General features: G+C 41.4%; 1 protein-coding gene across 18 annotated transcripts in view; it reads right to left on the bottom strand.

The window, feature by feature from the left end:
• tnika (TRAF2 and NCK interacting kinase a) overlaps positions 1-21534 on the bottom strand; it is a 55226-nt gene that overhangs the window by 32824 nt on the left and 868 nt on the right. For all 18 annotated transcript variants that reach the window (XM_067478584.1, XM_067478581.1, XM_067478585.1 and 15 more), the window contains exon 2: positions 10445-10510. In XM_067478584.1, the coding sequence (XP_067334685.1) occupies positions 10445-10510 (66 nt within the window). The remainder of the gene's footprint in view (positions 1-10444; positions 10511-21534) is intronic.

Below are 21534 nucleotides of genomic sequence, written 5' to 3'. Positions count from 1 at the left end.
GACTCTTTGAAAAAGCAACTGAAGACACTCTTCTTCAGATGAGCTTTTAGCTGACTGGCTCTTGGTTGCATCTTTGTTGTAGTTATGTTTTAATTTATATTTGAAGTTTTATTGCTGTTGATATTTTCTCTTTTTTACATTTTGTAAAACACTATGTGATTTTATCGGTAAAAGGTGCATATAAATACATTTTACTTACTTACTTATTTTTACTTGCTCAATGTACATTTAATATTATGTGGTTGAAAAAAATATTTACTCTTTGTGGAATTTCAAAATCCCCCCCTCCCCCCAAAAAGGCCCCCTATGGCCATTCATATTGGCACATTTTGCAATCAAAACCTCTCATAAAGACACTATACAGTGCATAGCCACTGTCCCAAAAACCCTGCAAATGGGCCATGTTCTAGCTACTGTAGCAGGCAGCTTCAGTGATGTTTTTTCCTTTGGGTCGACATGCAGTGCTCTAGGATAACCACTGGCCCTTTATGTTTCCATTTATGGTGTGTGACATTTTACAGACACCGGATTAGACTGTGTATCGTGGCCACTCGATGTATTTTGAGCTGTTTTAAGCGAAAGACCCCATCTCCCATTTGACACAATTAAACAAAATAGGTTTTGCTGGGAATGACTGTTATTACTATCCTGCACTGCCTCAGATATCTACAGTATATGGTCATTACAAATTTAGACCCATTAGTCCAATAACAGTGCTATCTTATTTCTCATCTAATCTGTCTTCTTCCATGTGCAGCATGAGGGAGACGTTAGACTGACACAAAGTTCACCTATTGCAGTAATTAACACATAATTATGATTAACGGCACCTGCCAAGCGACAGTAAAACACCAGTAAAGCCATAGGAGAAGCATACAAAGGTATGGTGTGTATAATGATTCTCTTTTACGATTTTTCTGCTGCTATATGGAGCTGAATGTTGAGAAGAAGAATTACACACACAAGTGCTGCAGGCTTCTGAGGGAAGCATCTCTTCATCATTCTCTCAGTTATGTGAGACCAACCTGCTAACTGCTGCCTTAATACAACCTGCTGGCAGATATCATGATACCCAGAGCTTCACTGTGTGTGTGTGTGTGTGTGTCTGTGTGTCTGTAGGTGTGTGTGCATGTGTGTGAGAGAGAGAAAGAGAGAGAGCAGGAGGAGCGAGAGGAAGAGAGAAGCTTTTAAAGACTGTGTACTTAGTTTGTTGTGTGCATGTCTGTGCCCTTGCCAAGTCAATTACACAGACCCCCCCCCTCTACCTTCGGACACATTTACTATGCAGGACACTTCCTGTTGTAACCTAGCAACAGTCTTGGCTGGCCAGGAGTACAGTGGGCACAACACTTAAACATACATGTACACACTCACACAGACACTCACATAGAAAGAGAGGTGACAGGGAATAAGACATTTTTGTCCTGATATGGGAGAGTTGTAGAGTAGACGAAGGGTGGGTAATGGAATGAGGGAGAGGCAAAAGAAGTGACTATTAAGGAGTGGATGAGCAGCAGAGTAGTTCAGTGAGAGCAAGCTAAATTTGCAACTGTCATCGGTGTGGGTGCTTGCTGTCATGAGTCAGGAGAAACCATAGCTCCTCACTTGATTTTTACTTTAACTAGACTTTAAGCACCTACACCAATGACCCTGCAAGGTTTAGGCCACTGACCAAAAATCTCATTGCTGGGGATCATTTTCCAAAGCCTACCATTATTAGGATTGATTTCTTACTGTAGCTTCCAGGGAGTCATTGGTTTTTATTAAAAATATTAAAATGTTTATTATGGTGAACTGACAGAGGCCTTTAACTTTACTTCAAATGTATACAGCATCAATTCTTAACTTATTTTCAAGGACAGTGTTGTTAGTTCCACTACCCACATTAGCATACAGGAAGACACAGGTAGACTTACATGCTAAAGCATATGAATGCACAAGCATGCACTCCCTAACTATGAATAGGCTGCCAGACTGTGTTGCTAACTCTTAGTAAAAAGGAAATGGGTCACACCATAATCCTAATCTGTGCCGTCATGGTAATCCACACAAACACTCACAGACACCAGGCAAGAATTGACTGATGTCGTCTAAGCATGTACTCCTGGCACAGGGCCTGTTGGCATGGTAATGGTATCAAAGAGGAGGAGGATGGGGGTATACTATCGCCCATCCTCCTCCTCCAGAGTAAAAGCCCAAGGATACCCTTGGGCTTTTATTCTGTACAAGTCCTTGATAGAGTGTGACCACTGCTGTCACACATACACACCGAACTGTGTTTTGAGCTGTGTTAAGGTTGAAGGATTTCAGACAACTAGTGTTTCAGACTGTACCCATGTATCAATACCCACTGGTCCTGGTCTGTAAAAAGAGGAGTCTGTAGCAGGTGCAAAAGCTGCGATGCAGAATTATGGTTACTTTCAGCTAATAAACATTACAAATGCAGATCTGCTTGAAGGAGCTCAAAGAAATGAAAGGGCAATACACCCAGACACAGCTCACTGCAGTTCAAACACCTGCAATCACTCTGCATTCGCACATGCTCACACACATCAACATACACGTACATGCACACACACACACTGTGTTGTGGAATCAGTGAGGCAGTAAATAAAAGTGACAAAGGCCTCCATTCCAATCTACTACTGCACTGCCCGGGAAATATAGAAGCACCCTGAGGCTCCTCTCACACTCACGCATGAGAAAGGAAGAAGGGAGAGAGACAGACTGAGAAGGGAAGAGATTTAAAAGCAGAGAAGATATAACAACAGCCGGTGAAGATGAGAGGAACATATACAAGCAGAGAGCTTGCGGGAGAAGTAGGTTGTAAAGAAAAAGAGGTGGAGTGGACAGGAGAGAGGAAGAAAGAAGAAGGACGCGAGGAAGAAAGATGAGAGCACTGATCTGTAGACTAGTCCTGTTTTTTTAGTTTTTTTTTATTGGCAGGTCATGGGGAGCAGAGGGTGGGAGGGTCGAAGAAAGTGGAAGCAGAATTTCACAAAAGACAGTCAACTAATGTTGATTAGACTGAATGAACCACTGTTATCGGCTAAAGCCTATTGAAACGATAATCTATCAGCCGTCTGAAATATAGCCGCTCATTAACCCGCCTGCTCACAGTAAAACAAGCTAATTAACAAGTCACTGGTGACACAAATGTAAAAGAAACAGTTTGGTGCAATATTTGGTGCAGTGCAAAATAAAACACTTTTAAATAAGAGAGGCAGGCATCTATAAACAGGCAATAACACAGATTTGATTACAAGCTACAAAAGCACATCTGTCACTCAAGATCAATCTGTGAGAGTGCTTGGAGGCAAAGAGACGGAGCACTTACACAAACCTAGTGAAGCCCACTGTCAAATGATAAGAAATATAATTTAGACTAAATAGAGGATCTGTGAGCAAAGTTTAAGGTCAAAAAACAGTAGAAGCTGGTCCACAACATAATACACACTCTAATGTACTGGTAATAAATCAGAGCTAACAGGATAATTTATTTCTTAAAGAATGTATGTGTGTCCAAAGCTGAGTTATTCTATGCATTTGACTCACCATTCATATAAACACATGTACTGTACAATAATGTTGCTTTTTCAGCTCTAAAATTATTTCCACTGAGTGTCCACTCATTCACACAAGTTAGCTCAGTAATGTATTAAAAGATTCATTCACACAGATGTTGAACCACCTACTCATCCACTCATCGCTCATTTTAAATCCTAAACATCTTCAGAGTCATCAGAGAAGAAAGCAGAAGGCAAAAATCATAGACTGAGACTACATCTGCAGAACAAGCAAATGGAGGAAGAGAGGGAACTCTGCATAGGAGGAGGAGGGTTACGGCGAAGAGGCAAAGCGGCAGGTTCAGCACATCAGCATCATGCTCCAGCGGCTCTGGAGGTCAAACGAGCGGGTGAACTGATTTACACCACAGACTGGAGGTGAGAGAGGGACAGTAGGAGGGAGAGAAAGAAACAACTGAGTGAGAATAGAGAGAAGGATGGAAAAGATGAAGAGAAGGTGTTCTCATGAAGGAGAGACGAGTTAAAGGCTGGGAAAAAACACATTAGTGTGAGACACGAGAAGAGAGCAGGAACACAGAATAATAGTCAGGCTTAGTAAGTTACCGATTTAACAATTGATAGCAGCAATTCCCTCTCAGGGGCAAAGAAGTGTAAATAGTTCTTTAAACAGCACAATACCAATTAAAGGTGCGTGATGCTGAAAAAACGTATAGTAAAGTGATGAGAATGAGAAAGAAAAAACTGACTAAGAGTGAGTGAGAGATTGTTATTGACATCAGTTACAGCTAATTGACCCTGGTCTGGGTGGCAGGAGTGCACTGTGGGTATGTGGTGCATGTGGCCTTGGGGAAGACAGAGAGGATGTAGGTTAATGAACACGGTGACAGGTGTGAAAGTATATGTGTGTGGGTGTATGTGTGTGTGTGTGTGTGTGTGTGTGTGTGTCGCTGCATATGAGTGGAACAAGCACATCTGCTGTTCCCACAGTAACTACATCCACCCACAGCAGCTATGTCCACCTCAGTCATGGTTCGCAGTTCATTCATAAGAGCTAGAGGAACAGAATCGAGCTCGTGTGGGTGTGCGCGTGCACGGGCGCGCAAGCGCGTGTGTGTATGTGTGTGTAAAGCACCAACAATACAGCAAGCACAGTGTTGAACTGCAAACACATTCTGCAAAGCCCCTGCATCACAGACATGCACAAGATAAACACAAACACCCGAGCACCACAGCCCACAGACACTCCCAGCTGAGACGTTTTGACATCTGCTCCATTAGCATTGATGGTAATGTTCTGATAAGGGAAAAATACGACTAGCCTATATATTTTCTAGTGGAGGCTGGGAATGAGTGATGCTTTCCACTTGTGCAGAAAGTACAAATATGTGCTTGCTAACTATAAAATTCAGAGATCAAAATTACTATATTCTGGTGCCTTTTTACTCACAGTACTGAGTCACACTGCAAAATCTGTTTATGGGTTTAGTCAAGCAGAAGTGAACATCTGCTGAATACTTTGCAAATAACTGTAATTGTCACTGCCGCCATTCATCTTTTTAAATCTGACTTTAAGCTTAACTACTTTAGGTAAAATCTGCTCATAACTTACAAACATGTACTAAGCTGCCTAACATCAATATAAACAGGCAACAGATTCCCCATATAAGTAATTTGTTAAGCAAAAAATGCAAATATTTTTGTCTATCCAGAGCAAAACATGCATCTCCCAACTTGGTGATCGTGCATTTTTTCAGGCAAACTGGAGGAATAAATATTCATATATGGTTTGAAACAGTTATTGCATTTTTTTTTCTAAGACATTAAAAATTTTATGTTTTGGACAAACAGGGTTTGCAAGACACCAAGCCGCTTCCAGCTTCACAAAGAGGATGTGAGGATTTGACCCATTACTTACTGACTCAGATATCTTTGAGTTTACCTGCTCATCAGACAAACCAATCAATTTGAATACGTCACCTTGGAAACTTATAAGGTCTTTATTATTGACTTAACAGTTAACAGGCTGATCATAAAAATACCGAAACACGCTATAACTGGTACTGAAAATAATCATTACCTTTTTTTTTCTTTTTTTTGTTAACCAGCTACAGCAAATTAACAGCTAAAACAAGAAGGGGAAGGGTCTGACAAATGACCATATGGTGTTTTATTACCATGCCGGAAGGGAAATGGCCTTGGTTTTGGTATCGAAAGCATCTGTCAATGAGTAAATCATTAATCTTGAATATGACCTGCTCTTTACTTTAGCCTTAGTGAGTGAGTCATGAATGCCTTTATAGCCAAAATTCACAGTGCTATGTTTTGCAGAAAACTCTTTCAGCACAAAACATGGTCAGCGACCTGAATGGCGATTTGTTAAGCAGCCATTGTTGCAGTCTATATTCTATCAATGACTTCTTTCAATAAGGACTGCTCTGCGTTTGCCGGCTTGATCTTCCCTCCTGCCTGGCTGTTAAACACTAGCCTCAAGAGTTGAGAACATCAAACAAAGAGGAATAAATGAAGTCGGCCTTCCTTTCGGAGTCTCTTTAACACTTCATGCTGCTTCTCTGAAGTGTGTGTGTGTGTGTGTGTGTGTGTGTGTGTGTGTGTGTGTGTGTGTGTGTGTGTGTGTGTGTGTGTGTGTGTGTGTGTTTGTGGTGGGCACGCAGAGAGAAAAATCTCCCATAGCCCATTACAGTGTGACTTTCAGCAGATAAGGAAGATAAAATAATAACTTTGAAGTCAGTTCTTACAAGGGACCAGGATGGAGTGGGATAAGTGGGAAGGGCAGAAACAGGAGGAGCCACGGCAGGTAAAACTCACAACAGAGAAATAGACGTTATTGGTTAACGAGATGAGATGAAGCATTTCTTTGAACTGTAAGATGGTGGATTGCCACTATAACACAGTCATCGTGACCATCTCTGTTTTTTGGTGTGTGGCCTTGGTTTGTAGATAACAGAATCCCTTTCACCACATATAATCTCCTTCAAACTCTGGTTTGCACACATTATTATTACACAGACACACTCCAGTGCAGTAAACGGAAACCTTTAAACCCCACAGCTGCTTTTGTAAGGAGCCACTGTCGCAGTGGGTGAGCATATAAAGCCCGTACGGACCAGGTCCCCAGACATCACTTCTGTTACTGTCTGTGTGTGTGTGTGTGTGTGTGTGTGTGTGCCAGAGTGACTAGTGAATATTTAAAGAGTGTGTGGGGCACTTTGCCTGAGGAGAAGCAGCGTGGATGTGTTCTGTCATCAGAGAGAAAAAGATTGGTCGACTCCTTGCCTTTCCTTTCTTCTGCTGCATGGAGACAGCAGAGTCATGGAATGACAGTGTATGCAGACAGCACACACAAACACACAGGCACAGCAACCCACAGAAACACCGGAAGTGTTTTGTTGCTGCCAAAGCCGAGGAGACAGCCGACAGTCAGGGAGATGATAGGCCGAGTGTGTCATCATTCACGTGTTTGCATATTGGTGTGAATGTGTGCGTCTGTGCTCCGTTTGTGTTCTTGTGACCGAGATATGATTAGTTGCCCTCTCAACTTGTCCTCGCATCCATCACAAAGAAAAATTACTTCTCATGCGAGAATGACGAGGAGCTGTGATTAATCAATTAGCAAATCAATAAGTTTGTCCCCAACCCTCCCTGTTCCCGCCTCCGCTGTGGCATCGTGTGAGGCAAGGAGCACTTCCTCAATTTAGAGGACTGCAAATCCCATAAGTACCATGAAATATTCACAGGCATAAAAAGGAAAGAGAGAAGGTAGAGGCAGCAATGAAACAGAGGCATGATAAAATAAAATAAAAACTGTGGGTGATTGAGCAGAGGGAGGGCTTGAGAGATGGAGAAAAAAAAAACGATGGAGATGGAGAAGCCAAAATAAAGGGAGGAAATACCGATTAGGGAGCAATGGAGAGGCAGATGATGAGAAAGAGAGTGGCAACAGTTGGAGAGAAAGGGAGGGAAAGAGAGCTAAAGAAAGATACAGAGAGAGCGAATGGAATGTGGCGAGGGAGGGAAGTGGAGAGAGAACGTGTTTAATTATTTAGCATTACCCATGTTCTTTATTTATGGCCCTTTTAGAGCAGCCAGTAGAAGCTATATATACACAGTGTAGGCACAGGCTGCTTCCTGAAGTACAGCTCACCAGGGAAGTTTCAACCCAAAAAACAGGGGAAACAAGAAGAAAAATGTGATTACATATTGATAGGAAAAGGCGAAGGAATAAGACGTGAAGGGAGTGAATAGGCGGGAGGAGGAAAAAGCCTGAAACAGACCCACCATGGAGATGAGAGTAAGATGAGAAAGGAAGGCAGCGGGAAAAGTCAGGCTAAAATTATCTTTTTGCTGTGGCTACTCATCTATCACTGTTCTTGAGGAAACTAGTTTTCGCTGACAGTGAAACTGTAACACAAAACAACACAACTTGTTTTTTTGTTTTTGTTTTTGTTTTTTTAATTGACATGAAATTTTAGGTGTACATGTGAAGGAAGAAGAAAGGGATGTTGGGAGAAGAGAAAGCAGCGAGGAGCCGATCTGTATCGTTTAACTAGATGGGGTAATGGAATTGTGGATAAACCTGTTATCTCTCGCTCCCAGACACAGAACTGCAGCTGCATGGCACATTACTGCTCCACTGTCGCCAACAACATAGAACACAGTTTGCTGACCATTGCTATCACACACATACAGTGCACGCACATAAGCAGGCATCCATAAACCTAAAGTACATATCTCTAGCTTCCTTACATGAAGTACACGGTTTTCGCTGCAGGAAAAATACCTGTGAAGTCTAATGTTTTAAATTTCTAACTTCAGCTTCAACAGAAATATGTATATTTCTTACCAGTTTTTTTGCCTGGTGTGTGAAAAGAAAATATCAAGGCCCAACCTGTTATCTTGCAAGCTATGATCAAAGAAACATCAGAGCAAAACTGGCCCCTGGTCACTGGGCAAATGGAATATATTTTTAGAATCATAGCAAGGAGTCGAATCATGTTTACAGCCTGCCTGGCTCTAATCTTTACATCTGAGGAAAATTTCTCTCTCCACAGCACACTGACAAGGACTCACTGATCCGGACTGGGACTGCTACACAGCGAAGCTATATACAGCAGCATGGTATTCTTATGTGTTATTTTCCCGTTATAAGATGCTCCAGAGACAGGGATTCTAGTTCCCTAAAACCAACCGCTGAAGGTCAATTTATCATCTCAGTGACTCAGAGATTCACCTGCTCACAAGAAGTTTATCCTCTTCAGGCAGTTCAATCGCATGAGGAATTTAAAATAGGTGGCCTTTTTGCTCAAGTGCCTCTGCTCCTTATCTGTATGTATGAGTCTAATCTTTTCCAGTTTACATCTGTCTCGACATATTTTACAGCGCTAGAGAAGCGTTTTCAATACTGAGCACGTTTTCTGTCTCTTGTACAGGCTTTTGCATTCTTTTACATTGAAATTGCATAATAAAGATGGCATCACAAGTTCCTGTGGCTCTGTCTTTTGCAATGCCTTTGGCGTTACTTTGAATTGAAACTACATAATGACAGCGGCATCACAAGTTCCTGTGGCTTAAGATGAAATCCTCAAATTATAGGTTTTCTCTCAACAACAACAGGATTTGGTTTTCTATCACGTGTGGCAAAGCAAAGAGCAGCAAATCATCACCAAATGGCTGGAAATAGGGAATGTTCTGCATTTAGTTTAGTCTGTAAAACATTTCAGCTCCACAGTTTCATGGGTTTACACCAACAGTATTTTGTTTTAAGAAAAAATAAAGTTCATTATATAAAGTACCTGCAGAAAATTTTATTAAGAAGTATTTAAACACTTGAAAAAACTGTGGAAATGTCAGTTTTTGGATTGTGTTGTTGAGTGTTGCACACTGTGTGACGTGTAGTTATAAACCAGTGTGGATCAACTGTACGGACGACAGACCCAACTGGCTGGTGCTGTTCACATGGACTTTCTTTGGCCCACGGATACATTGGAACAGAGTGGTGGAATGTCAGCCAGTAAATGAGCCGTGACTTTTACCAAGACAGCAAAGTCAGCAATGCATGGATACACATAACTCTCCTGTTCTTCTTTCCTTTTGTGTATTTTCCACCTGTCTGTCTCTGATACACAAACACACACACGCACACAGATGTCAGATTATTTCTAGTACTGTGGACAGTCATGACTGACCTCACCCTGACCTTTAATCTGGTCGAATCAGCTCTCTATCACCACCTGACCTTGACTCGCTTCATTAGACAGACTGTCTCACGCACACAAAATGCATGAACTCCCGAGGACCTTCCCACGTCCATACTGTCGCAAATCGTGTCTATTGTAGCAAGAGGTGTTTTGACAAAGTGCCACAAGCCGGTGCTAGAGTAAGGCAGCAGAATCAGGAAAGGGATCATAGTAAGAAGAGGAAATTCAGGCAAAGGCACGAACAGTTAGTGTTTAAATGACAGCAGGAAACATCTGAGTCCAGCTGACAGCAGAAACCTCAAACCACAGTGATGTCACAACATCAGCACAAGAACTTCCTGTGTCCAGGAGAAACACTACCCCCCTAAAATACCTAGTCCCCAAAGGAAGATCTACCAAACATACGAAATATATGAAAATACGGTAGGAAAAGAAGAAAAGGAATGATGGAAAAGGTCCTAAAAGCACTTTAATGCGCCCCAGATTCTGCTTCTCCTCTCTGCATTTAAGTCGCTTTTACATTTGCTCCATTTCTCCCAGGCTTGTGACTCTGCTTTTATCTCCTGTCTTCTCTGTTTCCTTCAGTCACAGTGCACATTTCTATTCTTTATTCCATGCAGGGTACATGGAAAGAATACAAGTTAGTAAGATGGAGGAGCATCAGAACAATAATATCAAAGTCAGTTAATGCAAGTATCTTACCTTGTACACCTGCCCATAGGTGCCATTCCCCACTAGCTCAACCAGCTCAAAGATGCCAGCAGGATCCTGCAATAAAAGAGGAAACAGGTCAGGATTCAATCAACTCAAAATATGTTTAAAAAATATTCAAATAGTTTTCAATTTACAATGCAAAAAGGCACAGCATATGTCGGATTCAGACACTGATAAAGCATATAATCTCTACTCTATGTAGCTATGTGAGCAACATGGTTTGAAGCATGATAGTGTCAGTCAGTCTGACGATTTATTTTTCCAGTCTGACACTTTTGAAGAATTCTCTGGTACCCAGAAAACAACATCTAATGACGCTGAAGCTGTCTGCACATTACCCCAAATGCTACCAGGAGCGCAAAATTTTTGATTTCACTGAGCCTACCTACATTAACATTTAGTCATTTTAGAGGTTTGATTTTGGAGGTCTGTCTGGGAACACTAGAACTTCAGTTGGAGAAATTGCGTTGACTGTAAGGATTTTTCATTCATAACCAACTTGAGATGAATGTCATATCTTGCTGACCTATAATCGTCATTATGAGTTGCAAATGTATTGTTATTGTCAAAATTCCTGGGTTTTTTTTCCAAAGCTTTTCTTCACACAGCAGCTGCACATTTTAGGACCTTTCCAGCAGTTTGTGTTTTTGTACTAAGGCATTTGCTTGCTACATAAACACAATGTTAACACACCTACTGTACTACAAATCAGCTTAACATTGTGTAAAAGTTACTGTAGCATGTTGATTCTTTTGTGACCTTTGCTACCTTAAACTCTGTGTCCCACCCTCTATATTAAAACAGCCAACTCTTGCACATGTAGCAGCAGAGGGTCTTAGACCTCGAACCAGGCAGTGCTGATGTCTTGCTCTACCAGTTCTCTGGGTGTTGATACATTGGTATGAAACCAAAAGCACTGGATTGTTTTAGGCTTACGTCCAGACTAGCTAATAATTTAAGCCCACAGTCGCTTGGTTGCCAAGACAGAATTCGATGCATCTCTAACACGGAGCAGCTCGAACAGAGGATAAAACCCACTGACCCCTGTGCACACACAAACAGACACACACCTCCCCCTTCCTCCCCACCGCATGTTGCTACGGCATTCCAACAATAGCTGGTATTCACTCTCTCCTTCCTGCTCTCTCACTTTCACACTCTCTCTGCTGTAATGGCTTCTGTTCTGTTCCAGCCAAAGTCCACCTAGGTCTCTCTCACTCTTTCATCAACACATTCCCTCTATTTTTTTCCTTCATTCCCAAGTCCAGGACAGGCTCTTTTTTTCTAATGTTCTTCTCATTCCCACAGAGTTCCAGAAACATGAAGGCCCCATAACAAACTTCCACTACTGCATGTATCTTATCTCCATGTCAAGTCCAGTTAAATTTATTATGCAACAAATTTAAAAAAATGCAAAGTTTAGCCAAAGTGCTCTTCAAAAAGGAGACAACAACAGGCATACACCAAAATGAGAAATAATGAAAGAGTTGGGGGAAAAAAGTAAATCATGTGAAGAGGTCAAAATAAATTAAAAACAGCTTGACCTAGACTATACTAAATGCAAGAAAAAAAGGATAAGTCTTTAAATTTTGGAAGGAATGAAGAGGACCAAGACGTATCCTGAATCAGGAAGTTATTCCAGAGCCTGGGGGCAAATGCTTGGTCAGCTTACATTTTAAAGGTGAGAGCGAGAGAACATGAAGTGTTTTACAGCATTAGGCCTCGATGGTCGAGAAGCAGAGTATGGGAAACGCATTTTAGCTATTGTGGTATTGTGGAGTTAGTACACTGAGGGCTTTAAAGACAAAAACTACAACCTTAAAATCAACTCTGTGTTAACATTTGGCAAGTGAAGGTTAGTTTCAACCCCATTCCAAGGGAACTGCAGGGATCTGACTGACAGGTTTGTTAAAGATCAAGGGTGTGTCTAAATTAACACGGATTTTTAGAGATCCATAAGAGCCAAGGTACCAAGCCTATTGCTTAGACAAGATTAGGAGAAGCAAATAAAATAATTCCTGCTGTTTTTCAGTGAGTCATAAATAGGTCCCATAAACCAGTGTGGATCAACTAAATAGGTAGCATTTAACAACGTCATTTAAACAATCAAGTCATTTGCACAACAAGTCATTTGCATATTATATATATATATATATATTTTTTATTTTTTTTTTTTTTTATTTTAAGGAATCTTTTCCATCGCCAATTCACAGAAACAAACAGTGCAGTAGATGTGTACTGGGAGTGATGCAAAGTCAAAGAGCCAATTACACGGCACAGACTTTTTCACAGAAAATCCCCGTATTAATAAGGCATCTTTATGATTTCTGCTCTGAAAAGCCACACGTGCTCCATTTCCGCCCCTGGTTTTCTTTTCTAACCTTGTCGCTTCTGTCTCCTACGTCTCTGGTTCACAGTCTGTCCTTTTTATCAGAGCCTTTGTTTCTTTTTCTTCTCACTCTCTGCACTTCTTTCATGCCGTGTTTGTGAATTTTCAGCTGAACTTTCATCGAACTTTTGCTGGCACACTAGCTACAGCAAGAGCAGAAAATGATGGCCAAATGAAGAAGGAAAACTTTACATAGTGTTTTGGTAGTTAGAGAATGTTGCTATCCTCATTCTCTGAAGATAGATCAATATATTTTTTTCTCTTTTTGCTTTTTACAATTTTCCGTCCCTGTCTTCCTCAACTTTTCTCTCTATTCCCCCGTCTCTCTCACTTTGCCTCCCTTGCTCTGTCTGTATATGTTTGTTTCTGCAGGTCTCAGCAGACCTGTCAACCCGTCAGCTGTTTCTGAAGACAGGGCCTTGTGCTTTTCTTGCTCTCTCCTTCCTTTTTCCTGTCGTTGCTGTGTGCTGCAGACACACATACACGCTCACATACAAACAAACTCGCACACATGCCGACAAAAATCTTTCTTTCACACTGTGTCTCAAGTACATCCTCCCACTGTCTCGCTCTCTCACTCTCTCATAACCACACACATATACTGTGCCAAAAGCACACTCCTACACAGGGACTAGTGTTCAAATGTTCTAACGAGTTTGAGTGGGCACGCAATGAAGAGTGTGTGTCTGAGTAAACGCATGTGCATGTGCAAAGGAGAGGGTCGCACAGTGACTGCAAGTCGCTTTTAACTGTGCAGATAGTAGCATTGTGCAAGCAGTGCAACTCCTTCCTATCAGGCCTTCAGCTTATGCAGGTAGATTTTCCCTGCGGTTACTTCGTTTTTGTCAAGTGTTTGTCAGCTGTGTGAATTAACTCTCACTGCTGCTCACAAAGTTCTGACAGCAACTCCCGCACCACATCAATGGATGGACTCTCTTCATCTGGCTGTTTTTACACAACAGCCACATTCAGTTGGAACCCATGCACACATCCTCAAGCACTGGAAGACACATGCTGTCGAATGAGAATGAGTGCTGTGGTGGGAGAACCTGCGCGTTTTTACTGCTCCAGTTCATGCATGTCCTGTGGCTTGCTGATAAAAATATAGCACAATTTCATTCATATTTTATAGGCCACTTGCAGAATGAGCTCTCACCATGCGCCTGGCTTTGTCACTGCTTCTGCATGTGTGTGTGCAAATCTGTGTCTGTGGTTTAGAATTCCCTATGACTCAAGCAGATTTGCCCCCTTCCACTTCTCTCATTTTAGGTTTCTGCTGCTTTGCTGGAGTCACATGACGGCCACATGACCTCACTGGTGGCCGATGAATCACGGTGTCAGTGTGTGTGCATGCGTCTGCATTTAGCTGCTGCATAACTCAAACATTTTAAATACAGCTTGTAAAACAACAATTGAAGTGAGAATGAAGATAACAAAATAGAGATGTGGTGTTAAAACACACACAAACGATTTTTTGATTTGTGACTTTATCCACTAGCTTTTGAATAGTTTCACAGATAACCAGACATCTGAGAATTTTCCAAACTCACAAAGAACGTTGACATAGGGTCTTCAGTTACATTTCAAAGAAATAATTAAACTGCAAGGCCTTTCAAACAGCCACAGACATGTTTCATGTCTTTATAAAAAGGACATGGTGCATCCAGAAAGTATTGGCAACGTGAAAGACGTTTTTTTGAAATAAAAAAAAATAAAAAAATAAAGAAGATGAGGAAAAACAAAATCACACGCAAATAGGTATTCACCAGCCTTGCTCAATACGTTGTTGAATCACCTTTAGCACCAGTTACAGCCTCAGGTCTTTTTGAGCTGGACGCTACAAGCTTGGCACACCTCAGCAAAAATAAATAAGATTACAATATTGCCGTGACAGTCAGGCTAATAAGCATAAGTAAACTTTAAATCATAACTGCGTTTGTGCCAATCTAACAACTCCAAATGCAATCACATTAAAATTAACATAACACACTCTTCTCCAGACAGAAGATATTGTCAAAGTGCTGCAGTTTCTTTCTTTAAGTGTAAGGACTTTTAAAAACGGTGTTCATTCTTTCCCACCTCAAACTTCACACCTCAGTTTTCTTCATTACATTTTTTTAACCTTAGAATAATCCTAGTTCTAACCTTAACCCAAAAACAAACAACAAACACCTTTCATTGAAATCTCAGGTGATCTGATCGCTGCTAAAAATAACCCCATTTAAAGGAGACTATAATTCATAAGCATTTAATGACTTTTCCCCATTAAGGTTCTTGAGAGATTCCGGAGCTAAAACGCATAGCTACAGTATGTCCCTCGTGCTTTCATTAAAGACTTTCAGTTTGCATCAGAGCGTCTTAAAATTCTCTAAAATGAAGACTAAAGAAATGCAGCTGATTGAGGAAGCTGAGCAATTATTGTTAATTATTAATTACTTGCCAAACTCTAAAGAACATTTTGCATCATTTGGTACTTTATAAGTTCCCCATCCCTATGTAGTTCCTTATTTTGGCTTGCTTGCTTGTTTTTGGGTCAAAATTTAGATTTCTAATTCATGGCAGGTACTTGTCTCTATTGATAATTGATACTGGGTGCGTGTGTGTGTGTGTGTGTGTGTGTGTGTGTGTGTGTGCGCACGCTGTCAGCTGTTTTTCAAATATCTCTTCAGAAGCAAAGCCTTTTCACTGAATGACAAACACTGAGTAAACAAAGCTACACCAGTTGAACAATGAGTGGATTCTAATGTTGTTGTTTTTTTTTAATCAGTTCCATGTAAATCTACTGGAACTGTCATGTCAGGCTTACAATTAGAATTTAGTTATGAAAGCAATAGAAAATATGTTGAAATCAAAAGGAAAACAGGGGGATACTAAAGAACTAGCTATAACCTGCAGTTTGAAGAAAGCTTTATTCCTAGGAACATGCAATACAGGGTGTGTTGACATTCATTCATTCATTCATTCATTCATTCATTCACACATTCTGAAGTGGCCCAAATCCCACGCTTTTGTCCTCAACTGACTTATATTAGATTTTTTATCCAAGTGTAGACAAAACAATCTGCAATTATTATTTTTTTGAATCAGATCTGGATCACTTTGGCATGTGGTCTTAGAACTGATTCATATTGAATCACTGACAATGCAAACACTGTCAGGGCAGTGAATTCTCTGTCTTTCTCCTTTTTTTAGTCTCTCTCCTCGGTGTGCATGTGCATATTGCATGCCATCATCAGCCAGTTTCTGCATCTCACAGTCAGGTAAAAATAAAAAACAAACTTAACAACAGACGCAGCTAAATAGATGAAGAAGTTTCAGATGTGTTGGATATTTATAGAGAAGCTTCCTTTCAAACAAAAATAGAAGAAACATATTGTGACTGAGCAATTTTTGAGGAAACTGCGCAATTCGACTATCGCACATATGACATTTGTTGTTATTGTACATGCATGCCCATGGTTCAGATACATGTGTGTATTTGTGTCAGTTTAGGACTGGAATATGGATATATCTCACTACAAATCAGGAGTGTAAGCACCCATCAATCTAGATCTGGCAAAAAAAACAGAAAATTAAAAATCTGGATTGAGGATTAAGTCTTGCAAAGTGTAAATCACCTTATTTAGCATGAGATGTCAATCTGTTATTGTTTCACAACCGCAGGTTCCTGTGTAAGCCACCCTACAATAAGACCAAATATTTCTATCTACATAAGCCACATCCACCCACACAAAATAAACAGTTGAGCATTATAAGCATTTGACATGTGGATTTGAAGGAAATTATACAAGCGTGGAACAGATGTTTGTGCGAGAACATTTCTTGGAGTTAAAATCAACAGCAGTTGACTATTACATGTCCACTAAAACAAAAAGAAGTAAATACATGCAAATGTAGGAAATCTACTGCGTAAAGGTGCAGTGTACAGAGTACGCAAAGCTAGAAATGTACAGAGCAAGTTCTTTGTGTTCTTGCACAGACACGCACATTACTTTCTATTTGTCTCTATGTCCCCATCAGAGATGCATCTAATGCAACAAATATTTTCATCATCATGTCTGGAACATTCTGCTTCTGATTCATCAGTTAATCACTGGTGAATCAGAATCACTGTCAGATTGCTTGTTGACATAGCCGGTTTCTCGAGATATAAGAGAATAAGCAGAAAATTCTCACACTTGAGCCTCTGGAAACATTTTACACAATTGTGTGTAAAAAATATTTAAAAAAACCTCAAAATATCTGCCAAAAACCACATTGAATTCTTATTCTCATCAGTCTATACCTATTTTGAATAAGGAAGCCATTTTCAGTGTGTAGCAGCTACAGAGCTAGACGTTTCCAAAAAGGGCTATAACAGGAATAAATATTAAACTTACAGTGCATTAGTCAGGTGGTTAAAAGCACATGTGCTAGTGATGGGTGTGTAGAAAAACACATTATGTCTACTGCATATAACGGTCATGGTTGTATTTAAAGCTATGTTTTGTGTGTGAGAGAGTATTCAAGCTGTGTGTCTCTGTGCACCAGACAGCAGCAAGGTGTGTGCTGTTAGTGTGAGTGGATTGAATTAGAGGCCTTAAGAGGATGATGGGAGTCGTGCTGGGGCCAAGCCCGCCCCTTGTAGAACCCCTTACACTTAACGACACAGATCACCACTACAGTACTTCCTTTTACAAGGAGAACCTGTGGGAGCCTAACTCCCAGTGCATCTCACCCAGACATGTACACTACATTACGAGGAGTCAACTCTTAATCACAGATTTACAGCTCGCCGAAGACAATCTGTGCCTCTGAGTTTGCTCTGCGATGTTAATGAACCCATCGGTCCGTCACCTCTTGCCTCCCATCCATCTCTGCCAACTCGTCATCCCACACAGTCTTCCTTCATCGCTCCGTCCATCCATCCCTCCCCCTCAATATTCACTTTTTCCTCTCAAATTTGACTTGCCCTCCTCTGCCTGGCCCATATTTCTTGCCTTCCTGCCCTGCACCATCTGAGTCTGATACAACTGAGGGATCCAGCTCCTACTATGGCCTTGTTTACATGCACATGATTCCTTCAAGCACTTCAGATCAAGTGTTAGTGTAGTAGAGCGTATTAGACAAGTGAGTGAGTTTGAGAGTGTGTGCATACGTATTTTAAATGCATCCTTAAATGCTTTTAACCATGTAAAACATAATGTATAGGAATTTAATGCTATAATCTAGTAGAAACTAGCTCATGTTTATTATTTTGGTATAATTTTATGTGTATTTTATGGACTGCACTTTGAAATCATTTAGAAATCAAGGAGTGCAGCTGACACAGACTATGAGTGACTGTTTTTTATTATTATTTATTATTAATATACTGTATTTAACCTACTCAGGAACAATGGTTACACTAAGTTATAATGATTTGGCTGGAAAAACTATTTCTGGTTCGGTTTTGCCAGAATAAAAAACTGCCTTCTACCTGAATGTTTAGGACGCTAATTATTTTGTTTACTTTGTAAATAAAACCAAAGAGCAAAAATTTTAACAAAATGCATTCATTCATTCAAATGTGTCGGTCAAATGTCATATTTTTGTTTACAGCCAACTTGTTTATCTTAGTGTCTAAAAGCAAAGAATTAATGACTTAATGTGGTTCCATCAGTGACATAGGTGGGGGGGGGGGAGAAATAGGTCAACTAGAAGCAAACAGGCAGAGTGGAAAAGAGGGTGGGAGGGAGAGGGGCATTTCTCAGTGACAGACTGCCATACAGTATATAGCCTATTCATGAATAAGCTCTGTGTAAGCCTTGGGCACTGCTGTGTCCCTATTACTATGGCGTCCATGGTGAGGGGCTGAGGAATGTGGCCTTACTAGGGAACGGGAACAGAGAAAGAGAGGGAGGAGATCTGGAGATGGGTCTTTGCCTCGGACTACTTTAGTCACTGGTCACATCTCCACCTTTAGCCCAAGCTCGGCCTCTATCGTTTGTTTCTGTCTCTGTCTCTCATTGTCCCGTTAAATCTCCCTAAGCTCTTTTCATTTCTGCGGGTCCTGTTTCTCTCTGTATTGGTCCTTCTGTGTCCCTCTGCATCTTTTTCTCCCTTTCTCCGACCGTGTCACCATCCCCTCGTCCTCGGCTGCTCTCTCTTTCATCACAGATCTCACACCTGAGTCCCTGCACAGCACATTTGTCTTCTGCCACTGTGGGCATGCTTGTGTGTGCGTGGTGCTGTGGCTATACTTCCTGCTGCTTTACCATCTGTTCCTTTCCGTCAGCTGACTGGATGAACCCGTGCTTCTGACGCCTCTGACCTGTGTGCGTGCGCATGTACCATGAGTTTCAGTTTACTTGAAAATCACTGTCTGTATAAAAACCACAGAGTTTTGACCTTCCCTGCTTCTTTGGCTGCCGTTGTGAGTCATGCCAAGACAGGAAGCCACAGTGGCGTCTGTGTTTGCGTCTACCTCTGGCCTTTCCTAGTCAAGTGAAGCATGCTGCATCTACACAGGTGCTGCGAGGGGTGATGCACCACATCTGCAAATGTCACAAAGACCTGACAAGGCATGGAAAAAGTGTGAAAGAGAGAAAAAAGCAAGAGAAATGCAGGGACAGCAAACATGAAAAGCTACTTCTCTCTCCAGTCTACTTCCCACTCTGTTCCTATGGTCTCTCTGTATCACTGTGTATGTTTGCGTACGAGATGATCACTGTGCCTAAGAACAGCTGAATGCAAGAGTAAGCCCCCTCCCACCACCCAGTAAACACACAGATACAAAATAAAACACGATCCCCCATCACTACCACTGTCAGTATCATACCCCCCCCACCCCCCACGCGCATCTCATCAGAGCCAGCTGACCTACTTCCTGTCTAGCCAGTCCAGCGGTTGTGAAGTGTGTGTAAGTGTGTGTGTGTGTCTGTGTGTGCGCGTGCTTGTCCAGACAGGTTGAGAAATAATCTTGCTGTCATCAACACCATTGGCAAACCATGTTTACTTGAGATCTTACGTTATCATGCAAAACCTTTCCCAGGTAGTTGGAATGTATGTGTGCAGACAAGAGTGAATCAAATTTGGATTTCCGCGGAAGAGCTCCTCTGTATTCACTCTGTATGTAGTCATTTACGAGGCTCCACGATGTGCCAAAAAAAAAAAAAACCTTAACCTGTTAAGATCCAGTTTTACAACTTTACAACTACAGTACCTCCCATTTAAATTAAGTTTTATGATGTCTATGATGTTTAACCCCATGACTCTATTATATGTTTTGCCTGGTGGCACAACAGAAGCTTGAAATGAGTGACCCATAGGCAGGTCTGATGGGTTTAAGATGGAAAACTGTTTGTTTCCCCTAACAATCACAGGCCAACAAACCATGACGTTGATTGAGATGTTATTATGTTTAAAAAAAAAAAAAACACCTGCTACCTGAGCCAAAGAATCTTTCTGCTATTGAAGTGATGTCAAATCACTATGATTGACATGACTACTGATAAACTCACGTACATGCCTTGATCATGCACAGTAAACGCAATATGTGACTATGGGTGTATGTGTGCGTGCGACATTGTAGAGCACACTGAGTCATTGTGAGCGACACGCGTGACATCTCGCATCTGATAGAACGAGACACGCATGGGCTGATTCCCTGTGCACAGACATGTCTCCTCAGCTCGTTCTCTCTCGTTCTCCCTTTCCTCCCCATCCTATATTTCATGTTCTCCTCAGCCGTTTTTCTCCTATTCTACTGTCCTCACTGAAGAGCAGAGTTGAAACATGTTAGGTGCAAAGTGCTCAAAAGCAGCGTTTATTGTTGACGCTTCTTTCACCTCCCCTGTGAACATTACTCTTCATGCGATCAGAGCAGGGAGAAATAATGCTGAGAGACAGAGCGGCTGGCAGATAGACGAGGAGGTGCACTCAGTCAGTCAGACAGACGAGATGCTGAAAAAACAGGTGATAAAACTGATAGAAAAAGGAGAGGCAGCATGCAGGTAGATGGACGAGCGCTCGTGAACGAAGCAGAAAAGCAAACAAGCATGAAGAGAAAGAGACAAGCAAAGACAGCCAGAATAACGGCATGAAAATGGACCTGCAGACACAATCAAGCAGACAAGGAAGCTGTGTGTATGATGTGTCTTGGTTTCCTAAAGCAGTAAACACATCTTTAGCTGGAACCGTTCTCTAATGTACATTATCTTACCATCTCTTGTGTGCAGCTGACTATTAGTCTGACAGACGCCCACACATTGGAAACACACACACACCCCATGCCCAGCAAAGCAAAGACATGGAAATCCACACATAAATACAAGCGTGTGAGGCAGCGAGTGTGTATGTTTCTCTGTGTGTTTTGTACCACACATGGGATGAACAATAGAAATGGCTACAGCGGAAAGTGAGGCTTCAGCTTGGATGAGAGTAGGTTACAGTGATGACAGGCAGGATGGCACTATCTCTCACTCTCTCTCTCACAAACACACACACACAGAGGAAATGGCACAAATAGACATGACATAAAGAGAGAAGTTCTTGTTTTTTTATACACTAACAATTTAGGTCAGAAATAAAGGGACAGTTTGTGTCTTGCTCTCAAATCCACAAGCCTGGAGGATCAAAAGTGTGCAAGAAAAATAAGTGAAATTCCACTGCTGTCTGACTGTGTAAATCACTGCGGCCTGGCCTCTGTTACACTGGCTTGGGGAGAAAA

Source organism: Channa argus, chromosome 16 (assembly GCF_033026475.1).
Source record: "Channa argus isolate prfri chromosome 16, Channa argus male v1.0, whole genome shotgun sequence".
Classification (NCBI taxonomy): Eukaryota; Metazoa; Chordata; class Actinopteri; order Anabantiformes; family Channidae; genus Channa; species Channa argus.
The sequence above is the reverse complement of the archived record's forward strand: the minus strand, read 5'-3'. Positions and strand labels throughout refer to the sequence as shown.